At 40.5% G+C, this 18814-nt stretch overlaps 2 protein-coding genes across 5 annotated transcripts in view; one reads left to right on the top strand and one right to left on the bottom strand.

The window, feature by feature from the left end:
• Window positions 1-18174, bottom strand: part of BZW2 (basic leucine zipper and W2 domains 2) — a 59916-nt gene extending 41742 nt beyond the window's left edge. Inside the window, exon 1 of one of the 3 annotated variants that reach the window (XM_047754417.1) lies at window positions 18156-18174. The gene's annotated coding sequence lies outside the window, so the exon portion shown is untranslated. Of the gene's footprint in view, window positions 1-2018; window positions 2094-16597; window positions 16744-18155 lie in introns of those variants that run through there. The other 2 variants (XM_047754418.1, XM_047754416.1) reach the window with 2 other exon arrangements.
• ANKMY2 (ankyrin repeat and MYND domain containing 2) overlaps window positions 17094-18814 on the top strand; it is a 36874-nt gene continuing 35153 nt past the window's right edge. Inside the window, exon 1 of one of the 2 annotated variants that reach the window (XM_047754414.1) lies at window positions 17094-17375. In XM_047754414.1, coding sequence (XP_047610370.1) covers window positions 17309-17375 — 67 coding nt within the window. In that variant the 5' untranslated portion in view covers window positions 17094-17308. Of the gene's footprint in view, window positions 17376-17908; window positions 18497-18814 lie in introns of those variants that run through there. The other variant, XM_047754415.1, reaches the window with a different exon arrangement.

The following is an 18814-nucleotide window of genomic DNA, read 5'->3' as shown; positions in this document are numbered from 1 at the left end:
TAATATGGAAAGATGTTCAAGGCTTATCATTACTGGAAAAAAGCAAGTTGAATAGAAGAGTGTAAAGCATAATTTTTTGGTTAAAAGTGGATACATATAATATTTGCCTTCCTATGCAAGGAGCATTTAAGAACGATACGAGAAACTGTTAGTAGGTATTTCATTTGTTTGTTTGCCTCAGAGGATGAGTATTTGGGTATTTTAAACTCTTCTACTGGATTTAACACACAATTTAAAATGTCATAAATTATCTTTTAAAAAAGTATAAAACCTGCTATAAAAGACTTTTTACAAACAAAGAATAATCTTGCCAGCATAAATATTATAATCTGAAAATATATATAGATTGTCTAAATTTTGGAGACCAAACAATTAAGATAATATCAAGCAAATTACTTATCTTTCAAAGTTTTTTTAAAATTGGGATTTGAAAATGTCTGAATTTTCTTCATTACTTTCATCAGTAAACAAGTAAGAAAATTTGCAATATTCCAATAAATTATTTATCTCAAAATTTTAATAAATTCTTAAGACTAGAAAAATTATTATTCAACTTAAGAGGCAAAACTTTCTTACTACCCCATGAAAAAAGAAATTTTTATCTTCGCCAAGAACTTTAATCACCATTTTATTTATTTATTTATTTATTTATTTATTTTTGGTCTTTTTGTCATTTCTTGGGCCGCTCCCGCAGAAGATGGAGGTTCCCAAGCCAGGGGTCCAATCAGAGCTACGGCTGCCGGCCTACGCCAGAGCCACAAGAGCCACAGCAACTCGGGATCTGAGCCGCCAACCTACACCACAGCTCACAGCAACTCCGGATCTTTAACCCACTGAGCAAGGCCAGGGATCAAACCCAAAACCTCATGGTTCCCAGTCGGATTGGTTAACCACTGAGCCACGACGGGAACTCCTAATCACCAATTTTAAAGTGAAACTCATTAACTATAAAATAACAAAGCCAAAAGTAACTTTAAAGTAGAGAGAATTTTTATCAGTCGTATAAAGTGAACTTACTACATCCTGCTTTGAGATACAAAGGTGACTAAACCAGATTCCAAGCCCTCAAGGAACACAGAGGCCAGCAGAGATAAAACAGAAACATTTACAGTACACTGTGACAAGTAACACAACAGCAGGACAGCAGGGACACACCTAGACCAAGTGCAGAGAAGGAATTGATTGCTCTGTGTGTATGGGGCAGCAGCTGCTTACTGAAATGGCTACAAATGCAATAACCTTAATCAATGAAATCTCATTTCATTTGATATATGTTGGAAATAGAATTTCTAATGCATTATTTATATTCACTGCAAAACTCTTTCATTCGGAAATTTCCTGTTGGCATTTCCAACAGATTCATTCTAGACTGGCAAACATTTCATCGGAGAACCAGTAATAAATAGATGTGTGTGTGTGTGTGTGTTCTCCTTAATGTCTCAAAACCTCCCTAAAACACAACAAATACTATACAAAATGTTTTCTTGGGTTAGCAAAGAAAAATGTCTATTAAAGAGTCTGGGAGTGTACTGAAAACAAACAAACAAACAAACAAACAAACAAAACAGAGCCTGAAAATTCTCTATCAGGTGAACATGAAAGGAAGGAATTACCCTTTTGTCAAAGATGTTTTTATTTTAGAATTTAAAAATATTGTTAAAGTGTGGGCCCTCTCTGAAAGACTTATTTTAGGGTCTAGAATATAAACATATAGAATTCCCTAATTAATTCTACCTTTACACCTTGTTTCTATTTTCTTGCAAATGGAGAATTACAACCAAACACATCCTACCTAGGAGAGAATTACTCTTAAAAAATTTTTTAGCTCTGTTTATACTTCCTTCAGTTCTAAACACAAAAGTTTGTTTTTTCATAGCACAGTTTTGTGGGATTACTTTACACAACCTCAATATATTCTAAATGGAAAATAACTTAAGAACATGCAAACATTGAAAAAAAAGTATGCAAAGATTTTGATGTATCCAACAGCAAAAATCAAAACAAACACAGAGACTCACCTACTGGTATTGAAAGACTAAGTGAAGATATTCTGTTCACCCAAAGTCTCTATCCTTTGGCTGTTACTATTTGGAGCAGAGGCTTGGCTTCCCTCTAAATTTAGCTCTGGTGCTATGTTATAATCTGCTCCAGTGAGGGTCAGCCTTTATAAGGACTCACTGAAGCCCTGGCCAAAGAAGAGCAAGGGCACTTTGACTAAGAAATGGAGTGAAGGAAGAGTAGGAAAGGTAGTTCTATCAAGCCAATGCAAAAAGCTTGCTTTTATTAGACTGCATTACAGTTTACAAATTGAAATCAACTAACAAACATCATGATGATTTCCACTCAAAAAACTAAATTAAAAAACACTCAGAGACAAATGGAAAAACCCCATGGTTTAAAACAGTATTTTTAAAAAATTGTATGTAAAATGGTCAAAGAAAATGCATTTCCGTATTTTACATGTCATCTAAGAGAATACATTTCTTGGATATTTTATAAGAAGACCATAAAAATACTGAAATGATCCAATCAATCAAACATTAGAAACCAGGTACTCTCTTAATGAAATAAACATTTTTGAATCAATTTAAGTCTAGCTTGAAAGGTTTAATGCAAAGATTTTTAGATCTAACATAAAATCAGAAAATTTCACCTCACCTCACTTTATTAATCTTCTGCCTTCGTGCTCTATTCATGTTCCATCCCTTACTCCAGCCAAACTCTGCGCCCAAGGGTGACAAGGGCCAGCGGCATCTAGAGGTCTCATGGCTACTCTGTGCTAATTCTGCCACTTACTCTGACCACTTTGAGTAGATCGTCTTGTCTGGCGTTCCATTTTGGAAAGTGTCCCATCTAATGGACAAGGACTTACCTTCCAGTTGTCCATACTATTAGCAGATGACTACTCTCAACTCAATCATGAGATTTGGCCTGCTACCCTACCTACTCTTGTCTTTTCTTCTGGTCTGGTTCATCTTTGATATAAGAAAACATGCTTTACCTTATGAATACATAGACTCTAAAGTGGGATTACAATCTTTGTCTATAAAGAGGTACATAGAAAATATTTTAGGTTCTGTGAGCCACATGGTCTCTCTTCCAACTATTCAGTTCTGCTATGACAGCCTGAAACCAGCCATAGACAATATGTAAATAAGTGGTCATGGTTGTATTCCACTAAAACTCTATTTAAAAAAACAAATGGGGAATCAGAAATGGCCCCCCAGGTTGTAGTTTTGCTAACATCTATTCTGGGGAGGTGTATCCAACAGATCTATGACGATGAAAATGTTCTATCTCTGCACTGTCTGATACAGTAGCTACTAGACACATGGGGCTACTGGGCCCTTGAAGCGTGGCTAGAATGACTGAGGAACGAAATGTTTAATTTTATTTAATTTTCATTAATTAAAATGATTGAAATAGGCAACATGACTAGTGGCTATCATGTTGAGCAACCCAGTTATAAAGCATCTCTTATGGCCCAACTCACATATTTGATTAAAAGGTGAAAATACATTCAAAGAATAAACATTTTTAAATTAATATTTTTCAGATAAAGTAGCTCTGCAAGACATTTTGCCCAAACTTCAAAACCCCATGTCTAGAGCATGAAAAAAAGAAAAAGTACCAAACTTCAAAGTGAAACTCTGTCCAGTCAATATTACTTAAGACAATAGGGGAGTAAAAGACTTCTGATTCTACAATAATAAAAATTATAGGGCAACAGTATTATGCCCAAAGTATACAATACAATAACACCATAAAGAAACAGTAACACCAGCACATAAAACTCAAAATACAATTGAGTCACTTCATTGCAACATTCAGCAAGCACTCTGTGCTTAGGAGAAAGTTTCAAGAATTACCCTTTTTTCTGTATTGCAAATGGATAAAATAGTTTACCACAAAAAGAACTATAAATTGTCCAGAATTATAAATTATTCTCCTTTCCATTAAAGCTGAAACTACAAGAACAAACATCAAAAAATTCTGTACAAGAAGTTGTCATATCCAGGGATCATTTGGGTTAATACCATCATAGCATCACTCTCTCAAAAGAAAAAAAAAATTTCAAATTGCTCGGGGAAACTTTAAATTATGAACACGCTAAAGCAGTAAACTAGATGTATGTCTATAATAACACTATACCATTTTGTTGCCCAGAATAACATTAGCTTGTTCAATACCCTTATTATGATTTTGTAACAGCCATTCTGGAATCAAAATCACCTAGCCTTTACAACAAGCTTTGCTCTATCTCCTAGCAAATTCTATGTAAGTTTTAGTATTTATAATAATTGACAACATTAAAAATTTACAATAACAAATGCCTACCTATAAAAGAAAAAAAAAGTTCTAAATAAATTCAAACATTTCTTTCTTTAATACAAAAATATTACTGTTATACATTCATATCCCCTTCATTATTATAATCAATGATGGAAAGGAAGAAAAATATCTTTCTTTAAAAGCACAAAACTCAGGAGTTCCGGTCATGGCTCAGAGGAAATGAATGTGACTAGTATCCATAAAGACGCAGGTCCAATCCCTGGCCTCGCTCAGTGGGTGGGGGACCCAGTGTTGCTGTGAGCTGTGGTGTAGGTCACAGATGTAGCTTGGATCCCGTATTGCTGTGTCTGTGGTGTTGGCTGGCAGCTGTAGCTCTGATTCGACCCTAGCCTGGGAACTTCCATATGCTGCAGGTGCGGCCCTAAAAAGAAAAAAAAAACTTAATAATAGTCCTCTCCTGAAAATTTTACAACTATAGTTTCCAGCAAGGGATATTCATGGTGGAAACTGAAATTATACTAAGTAACTATGTTATAAGAAAGAGCGATGAGTGATCAAAGCGCAAAGGAATTGTGTTGTCAAAAGAAGTACACTAAGAGTTAATTATGTTCCTCTAAAATCTTCTTTAAGACACAAAACGATTAATTTTTCATTATAACCTTTCCAAAATTATTCCAGCTCTTAAGATTTCTTATTTCTGAATCCAGGTTTTTGCTTCCCTTTTAATAAAAATAGAAATACTCCAGAAATTACATCTTAAGTATCAATGTACAACCTCGTCTTTGAAATACATTCAGGCAATTATACAACGTCACTTATTTCATCTCAATGAAGTTATTTTCAAAAACGTTCAATAAGACTAAATTAACTCCTAAATACTTTCACTCTACTATCAATTCATGCCATCCACTTAACAATGCAAGCTCTAAAAAGTCTCTAGGGCAAGCACATTTCCTTCTCTGGGCCCTTCCACTTTCCCCAGATGGAATTTCTCCAAGATCCTTCCCTCCCCCCAACAAATGACCAGTCTCACTCAACTTCCCAGATGGTCTAATCCCGCTGATGTCATTCTTATGTCTCAACACTCTGAAAAGACACAAACATACATTCAAGTACACACATCACAGCAGAGTTTGGCTTTAGAAAAGCCATCCCTCAAACAAAACGTTTCAGGGTATTTTAACAGCAAAATGGTGTAAAACCTCTGTCCTAGATAAGTTAAGACCCTCAGAACTTTTATCTACAAGAAAACAGAATGATGATAACAATTGAGTATCTACAGGATTTCAAGCTGTAAATTCTGAAAACTTAGAGGAAATGGTGGCATAAAATAGAAAAATAGCCAATGACTAAATGTCTAGTTGTGGTCTAAATATACTTATAATTTATCAAGTATTTTAGCGGTGCTAACTGGGTGCCTTGTACTAAAGAAGTGGTTTCACACCAGGGTTAATTTTGTCTCCCAAGAGGCATTTGGCAATGTCCGGAGACATTTTTGATTTTCATGCCATGTATGAGGAGGCAGGTACTACTGGGATCTAGAAGGTAGAGGCCAGGGATACTGCTGCACAATCTACAATGATAGGAGAGCCCCCTACAACAAAGGGTTCTCTGGTCCAACACATCCATAGTGCCAAGACCAGAAAACCCTGCACTAATGAGGGAACAAAAGTAAGCAAAACCAGAGATGGACCTTGCTCTCAAGAAGTGAAAATTGTGTGCACAGGTCTAAACATATCAGAGCAGCTACCAGGCAGGGTATTTCCTTGAATGACTTCTTTCTGTTTGCCAAACAATAATGTCAATTTTAGACAAAACAAATGTATCACTAGTAGCTATGGTGGGGGATGATAATGATGAGGAAGGCAGTGTATGTATGGGGGCAGAGGGCACGTGGGAAATCTCTGTACCCTTCTCTTAGTTTTGATGTGAACCTAAAGCTTCTCTAAAAAAAATTAAGTTAAAAAAATCAGCAGAAAGTGGTGTCAAATGGCAGAGAGCAAGTCAGTTGATTTAGGCTATTTGGTATCAAACAAAACTGATGGGAATGTTTATTAGTACAAATGGGAAATGAGAAGATAAGGTATTACGGCAAGGGGGGGTTGAAGTCTGTTCCTCTCTTCTCAGCATTTTAATCAAGAAGAAGAAAACAGAAATCTCCTAGAAAAAAGTATTACACTCTGGACTGGAAACTAGTGGGTGAATTTTGCTTTGGAGCAATTGCTTAAAAAACATGGTAACAGACCTTTAAGAAGTTCAAAAGTGGTTGTGGGTAGGAGTCCAAATGCTTTCCCACTAGTGAGTTCTCTCAACCAAGCCACTCTTGCCCCCATCCTCCCAGAAGGGGACCTGCCCAAGCCTGTCTTGCAGAGGAAGCTTTATCTGAAGGGTTGCACACACACAAAAAGTTACTTACCATACACATGCCTATTTCACAATGAAGAGAGCATGAACTGGATAGAAATGCCAGAGCCTAGCCTGGGCTTTGTGGGACACTGCACACTGATGATATGGGACTATTCCCTGATACAATTTTAGACTTTTTTTTTCTTTTTCTTTCCTTTTCTTTCTTTTCTTTTTTAAGGCTGCAGGTGCGGCATATGGAAGTTCCCTGGCTAGGGGTCAAATTGGAGCTGTAGCTGCCAGCCTACGCCACAGCCACGCCAGATCTGAGCCACATCTGCAACCTACGTCACAGCGAGGCCAGGGATCAAACCCACATCCTCATGGATACTAGTTGGATTTGTTACTGCTGAGCCACAATGGGAACTCTTCTAATACAATTTTAAAGGAGTAGATTACACAAATTCAAAAGAGAGAGACAGACCAGGGGCAGAATCACAGACTCTTAAGTATACTTTTAAAAAAGGCTTAAACAGGAGTTCCTATTGTGGTTGCAGATGTGACTTGGATCCCACGTTGCTGTGGCTGTGGCATAGGCCAGCAACTGTAGCTCCAATTCGACCCCTAGCCTAGGAACCTCCATATGCCACACATGCAGCCCTAAAGAGCAAAAAATAAAAATAAAAAGGCTTAAACATACAGAGATTCATTCATTTATATTCTTTTATCCAATATATATCTTATACTGATCAATAGGGATGCAGTGGGAACCACCAATCAGACAAGATGCCTGGTGCTCATTTTCTAGCAGGTGGAAGTTTGACCTAAGTACTGCACAAAAAAATCTAGCAGTGAGTTAATGAGAATGAATAGTCTTCAGGATGTTAAAGTACATCACATGATGTATGAGTTGCAGTTGTGTTTATTAATGTTTTAACAATTAAATGTGTGGGGTTGTGTGTGGGGGGGTTAACTTTAACTTATAAATTGGTATCTATGAGGCATGGAACACTTTGAAAACCAAAGAACTAAACCTAGACCCTCATCTCATACTCAGATAAGGCTCTGAGATGTCACACCACTTCCCTGAGGTCATGCATTCCATTCCAACCTTGGTGATACAGCAGAGATCAAAGTAGAAAAAATCAAGCCCTTACAAACTGGGAGCAGTCAGGGCCAGAACCGATCAACTGTCTCCATGCAGCACCGCATGCACTTCTCCAAAGAACCAACCAAAGTTGTTGAGTAACTATGTATACAATTCTCAACAGCAGCTTTTTCATTATTTGCCTCATAGATTTTATGGTTTGAGTTACAATGAAACATAAATATTAATTTTAACGTTTAGGCCAGCACTTGGATGAATTGAATTAGCATATGTTACTTTCAAATTGCCAAATAGTTCTCTATGGAGTTCTATTAAGAAAAAAACATTTATCTTTTGCGAGAGGATTTAACAGAGATCTGCCTCTTAGGGACATGTAAATAGTAGGAAATTGATGGCTCCATGGTTTCTGGTACTACAAGAGCCAGTTATCAACTTGTTTCCTGCAGAGGCTCAATGCTAACGTAAACACCATCTTTACACTCCTCCACACCAATGTGACAGCCCCTTCCTCCATCCAGCAGTTTCCTCTGTACCATCAACACGGGTTCTCCTTCCTGTTTATAATAACCCCATTCGATTACTTTGTATATGGAGAAAAACATATGTCATGTTCTTTTTTTCTTAGAAATGATCACAAATCTAGGAAGTCGAGGTTGGTTTGAAAAGCATTAAAGTCTTTGTGTAAATATGCAAAAGAAAAGAGGGTGATCTTAGAATATTACAAAACTGCATACCCAATAGGAGCCTGTGATAGATTCTTCATAGTGCTAAGGGTTAATATTCCTAATTATTGCACACCTCTGCCCAAAGGTTTTCTTGAGATCTGTCTAGAAGTCCTCAAAATAACAGTACAACTAACCATTATTTTGTTGAAAGTCCTCATCTAAAATAAAAATAAGTTGAAGCATAAGAAGAGGAAACATAATTCTCTATCTTTCACAGTTTATTATTGTTTTCTGACTAATTTATTATTTCCTTAATTAAGAGAATTAAAGAGTTCAAAACAAAATACACCAAAGGATATACCTGAAATAAAAAAAAAAATCAAGAAAGAACAATGAAAGCACTTAATTTTTGGCACTTGCCAAAAGAATGGTTCATTCAGAGGGTTATGTAGACCTTTTATTTTAAAATTGTTTACAAACAGAGCTATCAGAATATTTTTTTGGCACTCTTCACATGCCAAATTTAGAACAGATCAAATCATTCCCAGTGGTATTTAACAGCCCAAAAGATATTTGCTGAAGAGACCCAGGGCTCCAATACAGACATCAGAGTGATCTAAGGATGAAAAGTATTCTTGTTATATTGCTGATACCAGTAAATTATACATTTTTAAAAATTTAGAAATTATTCTAAATCATGTGTTTTTATCCCAAATAAACAGGAAAAATGCTGTGGAAACTCCTAATGACAGTCACCATTCTGCATTAAAATGATTCACATGAATCTGATTATTTAATCCCTGAGCTGCACCTCTCAGGTTTAATTGTTTCAGCACTGTCTTTACTTCATTCATCAGTCAAAGTGGGAAAAAAATCAGAACAGTCCAACTGGGAAAAAAGTCAAACTGAGAGAATAAAAGGTCCTCAAATTCTGTTCTGGTGCTGTATAGATAAAAACACGTTCCATGGATCATATTTTATTTGTGAAATAAATTTCAGAAACAATTTCCTACTCATTTTATATCCTATTGGCTATTACTATTCTAGTTGTGTTGGATAATTTCAAATTATTTTGTATTCAAGGGTACAATAGCCTAGTAAATACATGATTTTCTCTTCCATTGTTTCTTTTTTTAAATGTCCATTATTAACTTTCCTACTACCATGAATTCTGAAGATACTGGTGTATAAATTTCAATTTAGTCTAAATTATGTGATGTCACATTTTATTTACTTATTGTATTTTGGCCATGCCTATGGCAAGCAGAAGTTCCCAGGCCAGGGATCGAACACATACACAGCTCTTTCCAGAGCCACAGCACTGACATCTCTGGATCCTTAACCCATAAACTCCACTGTGCCACATTTTATAAGTTACTTGAGGGCAAGAACAAAGTGTGATTTAAGATACACTCCATCAGGCCTATGATTTTTAAAAATTGGCATAAACTTGAAGAAAACATGCCTGTGAATGAAATAATTTCTAGTTCTACTATGGTTGGCCAATATTTATTGTATAAATATTTATAATATAATACTTTATGGAGTTCGTTTCTTGGGGAGTTGTTCTCCCTGACGAGTTCTCCATTTTCTGGCTTTCCTGTCCTTCCAGACTCTGTTCAAAATCTTTCTCCAGCCCTCCCACTGACCTCCACCCATTCTGGAAACCAGTACTTGTGACTGTACTGCTCTGGTTGGGGACCCGAGAGGCCTGTGTGGAGGAGGGGTTATTTGAGCTGGGAAGCATTGGAGTAAAATTTGATACACAGAAATGGGTGGAGGTAGGCATTCCAGGAGCAGGAAGCCCAGTGGGTGGAGAGAGAAGTAACAACATTGTTCCAATTACAGCTGGAAGACTGGGAGGAACCAGACGGCCACTTGAACTGGCCAAAGGCAGTTCTCAAAGGGGTCTAACCTGTGGGTTGACTGAAGCACAGAAGCAGGGCGGGGCTTTGGGATAATTACTTTAGTCCCTACAGTTTCAGGAGTTGGCCTGCCTCCTAGAGAAGAGTGTAAGCCTCTAGAGGACAAAGAGCACATCTTATCATTTGGGTTTCTCTGGAAACAACAGATGCTCACCAAGATCTTAATCCTGAGATAGAATTACTAGAATCACATCTTTTATGAAAGTCTCTTTAAAAATATCCCCCTCCTAAAATGTAGAATGATGGGTTTGTGGCAAATACTAATGTCTATACAATTTTACTTTAAAATAATTTCTTAACTAGGCCCTTTCTTGTGCTATTCATCTACTTCTCAACCATAAAAACAGGTAGAATTGGCCCTAAAGAGTACCAGTTAGTTTGTACGTAACACTGCAGAGTTCACAGGGTGTCCTCTAGGATCCTCAAAGTCACCCTGTGAGTTTGGTTAGTATCCCTGTTTTATATATGAAGAGAGTGAAAGCAAGACAGATTGCCTTGGAAAAGACATCTCATTGTGGAGGCTGGAGCCTTGGTTTTCCCACTCTAATTCCCAGAGCGATTGCTGTGCTTGGCTGTCCTCCAGGGCTCATCCATAATCATTTCCTACCAGGTCATAAGAGGCTACTTAATGGAACTGCTTTACTCCACAATCAACAGACCAGGAAGAGATTTTACTCTGAGCCTGGTGAATGCAGTTTTAGGGCCGCTTAGTCTGCCACGTCCTTCGAACACAATCCCACAATAGATTTTAACCAAATAACAAGAGTTAAACACACCAATTTTCTAGCTTAAATGTATTTATTGGGAAGGCGAATGCTACCTTTCCCCTTCTGATGCAGATATAGCTTTCTTCTTTTAATTATTGGAACAGATTTATTATACCCAGAGATAAGAGGCACTAGCCTCTTTCGAGTTTTAAATTCCATAGTGACATAGCTAATATAGACATATACAACTCAAATTTGGATACATACAGCTGTGTTTTTCAGTATCACCTGGCAGTTGAACTGGATTGGCTATACTGTCCTTAGAAATTGTGAAGGCTTGGCTCTGAAGCTTAATTAAATATTCTTTGAAAACCCTGGGAAGATATGTTATAAATGATACCAAAAAAATCCCAGGCTGGCCTCTGGAAACATTAACATTTAGTAAGTCCAAAACATCATAAAAGAAATGTAAACATCAAGAAACACAAGTTACAAAGTTTCAAAAATTCAGAAAGTGTCAAAATAAGCATTAAGTTAATCAGGCCATGAGGAAGAACCACGCAGACATACCCGAGTATGGTCCTAATTTTCCTACACTGAGATGCTCACCCTAACTACACTGATTCTGCTCACCACCAGCATCAAAATGTTCCTTTTTTATAAATGCCTTCTGACATGGTTTATGAGACACAGAAGAAAATCAGAATCTCCATTTCATTCATGTCTCCATTTTCTCAGTTTAATTAAATGTATTTGCACCCCTTGTTCAGACGTGTCTGCAAATTACATTGCCCACTTCCAAAAATGATGAAGATTAGCCATCAGTGGGATATTCATAAGTCTGTGACACAAGCACTGAGATATGCCACCTACCTTTTCATTTTGTGGAGAAGTTAAAATGTGATGTGAAGTTTATGGGAAATGCATTGTTCACAAGACAGTCTTTTGCAGATTAGGTATAACTATTTTAACAATTAAGTGGATAATTAACTGCAAAAAGCTAAACTCCAAGTACAGAGAAAGAGAATTGTGTCCATATTGCTCGCTTCCTCGCTCGCTTGCTTAACCACCACCAATTCTTAGGGGCTGTAATACTCCCAAATTCACCTTTTCAAAACTTCATTATGGAAAATTTCAAATATATCCAAAGGCAGAGAGAACAGTCTCACGAAGTCAATGCACTCGTTGCCACCTTCAACCCTTAACACAGCCAACTTTGTCTCATTAATATTCTTACTTAGATCCTGTCGCCCTACTGTCACAAAATTTTATTGAAGCAAATCTTAGATGCCATGTCATTCTCTCCTTAAATAAACATCAGTACATATCTCTAAAAGATAAGGGATCTTTTAAAAATATAACCACAATATTATCTTCAGACCTAAAACAAAATTCCTTGATATCATCAAATATCCATTTAGTCAAAAAACATACCTAAGGAAAGAAAGTCAAATGTCAAGGAAAACATTCCTCCCCCAAAGTTATAACACTCAAAAGTGAGCTATTACGGGAGTTCCCATCGTGGCGCAGTGGTTAACGAATCCGACTAGGAACCATGAGGTTGCGGGTTCGGTCCCTGCCCTTGCTCAGAGGGTTAACGATTTGGTGTTGCCGTGAGCTGTGGTGTAGGTTGCAGACGCGGCTCAGATCCCGTGTTGCTGTGGCTCTGGTGTAGGCCGGTGGCTACAGCTCTGATTCGACCCCTAGCCTGGGAACCTCCGTATGCCGCGGGAGCGGCCCAAGAAATAACAAAAAGACAAAAAAAAAAGTGAGCTATTCCTCCAGAATAAAAATGAAATAACATTTTCTTAAAGCACAGAGTTGGAGGTCGGGGGCTTTACTGGAGGAATCCAGGAATGGTTTGCAAAATTTGTAACATGTGCACATGAACAATTTTTTCCTGGGTTGATAGAATTCATCAGAATGCCAAGCAGTCTCTTCAAGCTTGAGACTGAAAACATTTAAAGATCTTCTGTCCTTGGTTATGACTGTGTGTGCTTAGTGCCACCTCACCTCACACTGCCAGGAAGGATTAGTCAAGTAGGGAAACAAATCCACCTAAAATAACTTAGAGATCAAACTGAATTCCACTCAGCATGTGCTGAGCATACACTAGGTGTGAGACACTGGGTTACAATCTGGACAAGCCAAGATAAATCAGTCCTAATGCATTTGGTATACAAGGAGAAGAGGTCAAATAGATCAAGAACAACTGACCCAGAATGTAATGAAAAAGGTGCCTGCTCTAGATTATTCTCAGGAGGATCTAGAAGAAGCAAAAATGTTAATTTAGGGGTGTAGGTGGTAGAAACCAGGGCTCAGAAGAAGATGGGAAAAAAATAAGAGGATGTCAGCAAGTGTACCAGCAACTCCTGAGGAAAGGTTTTCCTTATCTCCTTTGTGGAGGGACGTGAACAAACATGTTTACTAGTGTCTGTATTGCCCTCCCTGGTTGGGGTGGGAGAGGGGACCATAAAAGTATCTTGAAAGGTGCCACTGCATCAGATCTGGGAAGGAGAGAAAGACTCGGGTAAAGAGGGAAGGGGAGTCATTCCAGGAAGAGAAAAGCAGGAACAAAGGGGTGGGAATTACTGGCATGTTAGGGAATCAGCAATGTGGTGACCTTAGAGCAGAGAATGTGGGAGGGGCTGGCTGACTGGAAATGCAGGCTGGGGCCAGAATCTGGAGTCTCCCAGACCAAAACTGGTCCTGTATTCTGGAGCTGATGGAGAGAAACCAGGAGCTGGAGAACCCCAGGCCAAACCAGAGCCTTGATTCTGTGGCGAGAGGAAAGCCATTGGTCTGTTTTAAGTTGAACACCTCTATGTTTCCCAAGTATGTCTTATCTTTGGGTGGAAGATGGGTGCTCAATGTTTGCTGGACTGGCAGTGCCTTGAATGAATCCATTGCAGCAGGCCAGGAAAGGTCTAGGGTGGCAGTGGTAGAAAAAGAGATGAGGGGGACACATAAGAATTCCAGACATTTCAGAAGTCATTATTTTTAAAAAGGTAAAGAAACAAAACAGAAGAGACCAAAGCATCATATAAATTCTAGTACACAGTGTGAAAGAGTGTTAGTGTATTAGTACGCTTTCATTTCTGTTTTGTTTTTGTTGTTTTTTAAATGGAAATACACATATAAGCTATAAACATGTAAAATTTCTCAGGAAGGGTATGAGAAAAACAGACACCACTGGTTTTAGGGATGGGGAAGAAACTGGAGAAAGAGGTAGGAGAGCGTCTTTCATACCTACGGCAACATGCTAAACGAGATGAACGAATTATCTATTAGCTAAAGAATATAGAATTTCCCCCTTACTGCCAGCCACATAGAGAGTAATGAAAAGGAAAAAGGGTTGGGAGACAGATCCAGGTTCCAGTTCTGGCTCTGATGCTTCCCAATTGTGGGGCTCTGGGCAAATTAACTTCTTTTTGTTTCTGTCCTCTTATTTCAGAAAGGTAATATTGGCTAATTCTGGAGTTGCTGTAACAATGATTAAACTAATCCTATACAATGCAACTGGTAGAAGATGTCACAGACTAAATACTGAATAAGTAGTAGTAGCTATTTCATTACCAACAAAACTTCTTTGATGTGAATACATTCCTGGTACCAAAAAAGTTCCCTGATCTGGTCTAAGGTATGCTTATTAGCTAATCTTATCCCTACATTAAATATTAACATTGTACAAAACGATTAATGTAATCCATCTGATGAACACTATCCATTACATATCTGTTTCCAGAAACTTAAACTTCCCATACTATCTATTTGCATTTCTAGGTAGATGTTAGCTTTTTGTCTTTCAATGTCACTGACTCTAGATTTACTGAAGTTATGTATTCCAGTGGACTAAATACCAACCAGGTGCCATAAAACTCCAAGAAAATAAATAAGTTGCTATCCTTGAGGAAAGAACAACCTCGGAGAGACAAACAGGTGTGACCTTCAAGCAACCATGGCCCCAGCTTGGCACAAGAGATGGAAATACTGGCAATGAAGCACCCAATTCTGTAACATCTGTTGTAAGATGTTAAATCACATGGTGAAGGAAGATTACTCTGCAAGCATTTTCTTAGGTTTGTGGGTTTCTTCTTCGGGATACTATGTTTTCAGTCACTTCTAATTGTGGCAATAGCAGCACGCTAAGTGTTACAAAAGATGGGTCACTCAAAAGCCTTACTACTTGTTTGAACAGTCACATCATTATTAAAGCATCACCAAACAAAAGTTTCTTTGTTATACATTGAGGTGAACGATTTCCAACCGTTTTCATGTGATATGTTTGGCTCAAATCAGCCCCAGCCTGTAAAGATGAAGACTCAGACAAGAAAATATCTGGGATTAGGGAATCATTTTTTGTTAAAGGCAGGAAGTAATGATGAACATCTTCGAGGATTTCAGAGGTGTTAGTGAATGCTTCCAAGAAATGAAGGCATAAGGCCAGAGGAAAACATATTTCACTTCATATATGGCACAGTGGGGAGAGAGTGGTGAGGGGGTTGCTTAACAACAACAACAAAAAATCTACATAATCATTCAAGTATTTCTCTTTGAAGCAGATGGGTCTTGGGAGAAACATCAATACTAGCCTGTACAGAAACAACAGTAAACACTAATTTCTAAAGAAGTTCTCACTGATGCTGTAAATATGCTACTGATGCACACCCTGGAGAAATGACTGCCTTCATATTAGCAAGTCCTGTTTCCAGCCACAGAAGGAAGCACAGTTGTATTTATCCCCTAGCTACCTATAGTGGAAGCTTGAGGCTACATATTACTGTTGAATGAAGATTGGATTAAGAGGCTAATCTAAGGCTATATATAGACAGCAGCCCCAATTTAATCTCCGCCCCCTCTCCCTCCCCTCCCTATTTCCATAAATCTCAAGATCTGAGTTACAAAGAGACCGGGAACTCTAGCAGAGGGAAGAGGCCCTTCCTACCCCCTCCTCACAGGCTGTCTCTCATAAACGAAGTACTAGTGCAAGTGTAAATTGCTTCCAAACATCCTTAACAGGCACCATAGGGCGATCAGATCCGGCTCTATTCTACAGCTTCTACAGAGGCCAGGGGAGATGACAGTAGTGGGGGCGGGGGGAAGGGGAAGGAGGTTGCCAAAAGAGAACTACCTTCTCTCGACACTATTCTCACAGGCGTTCACCTCGCTCGTAATGGGGAGCTCTCCTCTCCACCCCACCTCTAGCCCAGAGCCTCAACCTTGGCTTCCCTGGGACCTGCATCTGGCGGTGCCACGCAAGAGACGATGTGCACCCGCCACTTCCAACCGCGTGGCCAGTCCCTGTTCGCTCTCGGTCTCCGGGGGCAGCCAAATGTGCCGAGTACCGGGTCTTCACTCTGGGGCACTGATAACGCGGTACAAGTAATGGTAACGGGGCAGAGGAGAGGCTTCTTCACCAAGAGGCAGGAAACTGCTCCAGCAGGCACATGCTTCCTCCCTGCCACCTTCGGCCGGGGGGCAGCCCCCGGCGGGGCTCTAGCCCCGATTATGGAAGGTTTCCCGGATCTCCCCTAACCTAGCTGGATTGCTTCTCACCTGTCCGAGGAGGTAGCGGCGACGCGCGAGGCTGGGGGCTGCGGCAACTCCGGCAGCGACGGTGGCAGCGGCGGTAGTGGTGGCGGCAGACAATGGAGGAGTGAAGGACAGACACATTGACATCGACACACGGAGCTCGGCGCAGCCCCGCCTCCCACGCCGCCCCGCCTCCCAGCCCACCCCCGGTCCGGGTCGTTCCACGTCCGGGAAAATGAAAGGGGCTATGTAGCGAGAGCCAGGGAGATGCATGCCCCCAAGCAGAAGTTGACTGACACGCAAGTTCCATATATAAAATTTAAATATTGTGTGTCCCTAGATATCTGAATGAGAAAGGATGTCAACGGGAAACCTTTAAGAGGTATTTGATTCTCCCCCTCTGATTTTCTCCATTTGGTTTTTCCTTCCCGGGCTGTTCCAATGGGAGAGTCTCGCTGCCGCCTCCTGCAGCTCCTCCTCTCGGCCGAACCAATGAAGCACGAGGGGCGGAGACTACCGCTGGGCCTGGGGAGACCGCCCGCCCAGCTCGCCCGAGCTCGCCCGCTGCTCGCCAGCCCTCGGGAGGGTGGAGAGAATTCGAATGCTTCCGCGGTTGGCTACTCAGTGTCCTAGTCTCAAGTTGCCTAACGCTGCGGCTGGCGTTCCTAATATAGACACAGCGTTTCTTTTTAATACTTCCAAAGAAACAAAATAGCAGTCAAGCTGGCGGAAGCAATGGTTCACATCAAGAAAGGCGAGCTGACCCAGGAGGAAAAGGAGCTGCTGGAAGTTATTGGAAAAGGTATGAGTGCTGGGCTGCGATCGGGGGTGCTGCCTGCCTGTCCCGGGAGGGGAAGAAGGGCGTGGTAGAGCCTGGGTGGCGCCCCGGGCCCGGCTGACCCTTGGTTACAGTTTTGCGAGGTTGGCACCCTACGACCGAGAAAGAGCGCTTCTCCCTTTGATCTGGGGCCTGTTGCAGGGGCGAAGGGGTGGAGAGGGAGAAGTGCTGCAGGGACCAGAGTGGGGGTGCAGACGCTGGTCCTCTAAATCAGCTTTTGAAACCGTGCACATTTCCAGGCTCCACCTTGATGGTAATGAGCGATCTGGGATGGGGCCTCAGAATGTGAGTTCCTTAAAACTCCTAAGGTGATTGTGACGGCAGTCCTTCTCCGCGATAGTGGCCTCAAGTTTCAGGTTCTTAGACCGGTGGTATAGGGCCGCTTCGACTTCCGGAGGCCGAAAGATCTGGATCCCTAGCCTGTCCCCGCCCCCGCTTGGGGGTGGGGGGAGCGTCTGAGGAGAACGGTTCTTTATAAGGGCACAAAACGGGGTCTGTAATTTGCCGCATTAAGGCCTCCTTATAGAAGCCCCCAGCAGCTGCAGGAACTCGCAGAAAGGCGGGATGGTTGGAGAGGCGTCGCTACCACTCCGGGCTCTAATCGCGCCCTTCCGCGCTTTCCTTAACATCCCAAAGCGAGTCCCACTTCCGTCGCTCCCGGTCTTAAGGAGGGAGACTTAGGCCTGAGGGAGACGAGCCAGAAGCCACATTTTCCCAGAAGAATTCCCTGCTAAATCCCGTTACCTGGAAGGTGACAACAGCGTGACTACGTGGCTTCTGCACCATCTTGGCGCGAGGATCCGGATGTGTGGGAACTGCCGGCGTTGTTTATGTAGTTGTTTGAAGCTCAAGAATGAGCTTGCCGTAGAACTGCAGAGAGGCCAGTCCTTGCAACATAAAAGCTTCCCAATTCCCAGTGTCCTTTCTTTCTAAGTAGCATGGCTCAGATCTGGACCTACGGAGAGCAAGGCAAATTTATTCTTTAGACTGACAAGGAAAGTTTAAACGTAAAAGAGAAAAATCGGATTGGAACTCAACAGGTGCTGATGAGCTGAGCCCACCCCATCTGATCTCAACTGCTTCAAGTTAGTCACAGCTGTGTAATTGCCAAGATAAGTGTTCTTTGCCTAGAACTGTGAGACTTGTAGTTGGTGCAAATTGTTTGTTCTGCACGGTTCTCGCTGACCTATTTGGCATGGCAGTCTTTCTGTTCTGCCTGTTTCTGGTTAATTTCTCCTTGCCTTTGGTGGCTCTGGGATTCAATTGAACTAGCCTGTGAGTCTCAGCTATGTGCCAGGTACAATGCTGGGTGAAAAAGGAGACAGGATCAACTAACTTAGAGTTCACCAGAGATGCAGATTCTGTTTTTAAGCAGTCCAGAGCTATCACCTTCTCTCAAAGGT

The sequence above is a fragment of the Phacochoerus africanus genome, chromosome 11 (genome assembly GCF_016906955.1).
Source record: "Phacochoerus africanus isolate WHEZ1 chromosome 11, ROS_Pafr_v1, whole genome shotgun sequence".
In the NCBI taxonomy this organism is placed as follows: Eukaryota; Metazoa; Chordata; class Mammalia; order Artiodactyla; family Suidae; genus Phacochoerus; species Phacochoerus africanus.
This window is presented reverse-complemented; position numbering and strand designations above follow the sequence as displayed.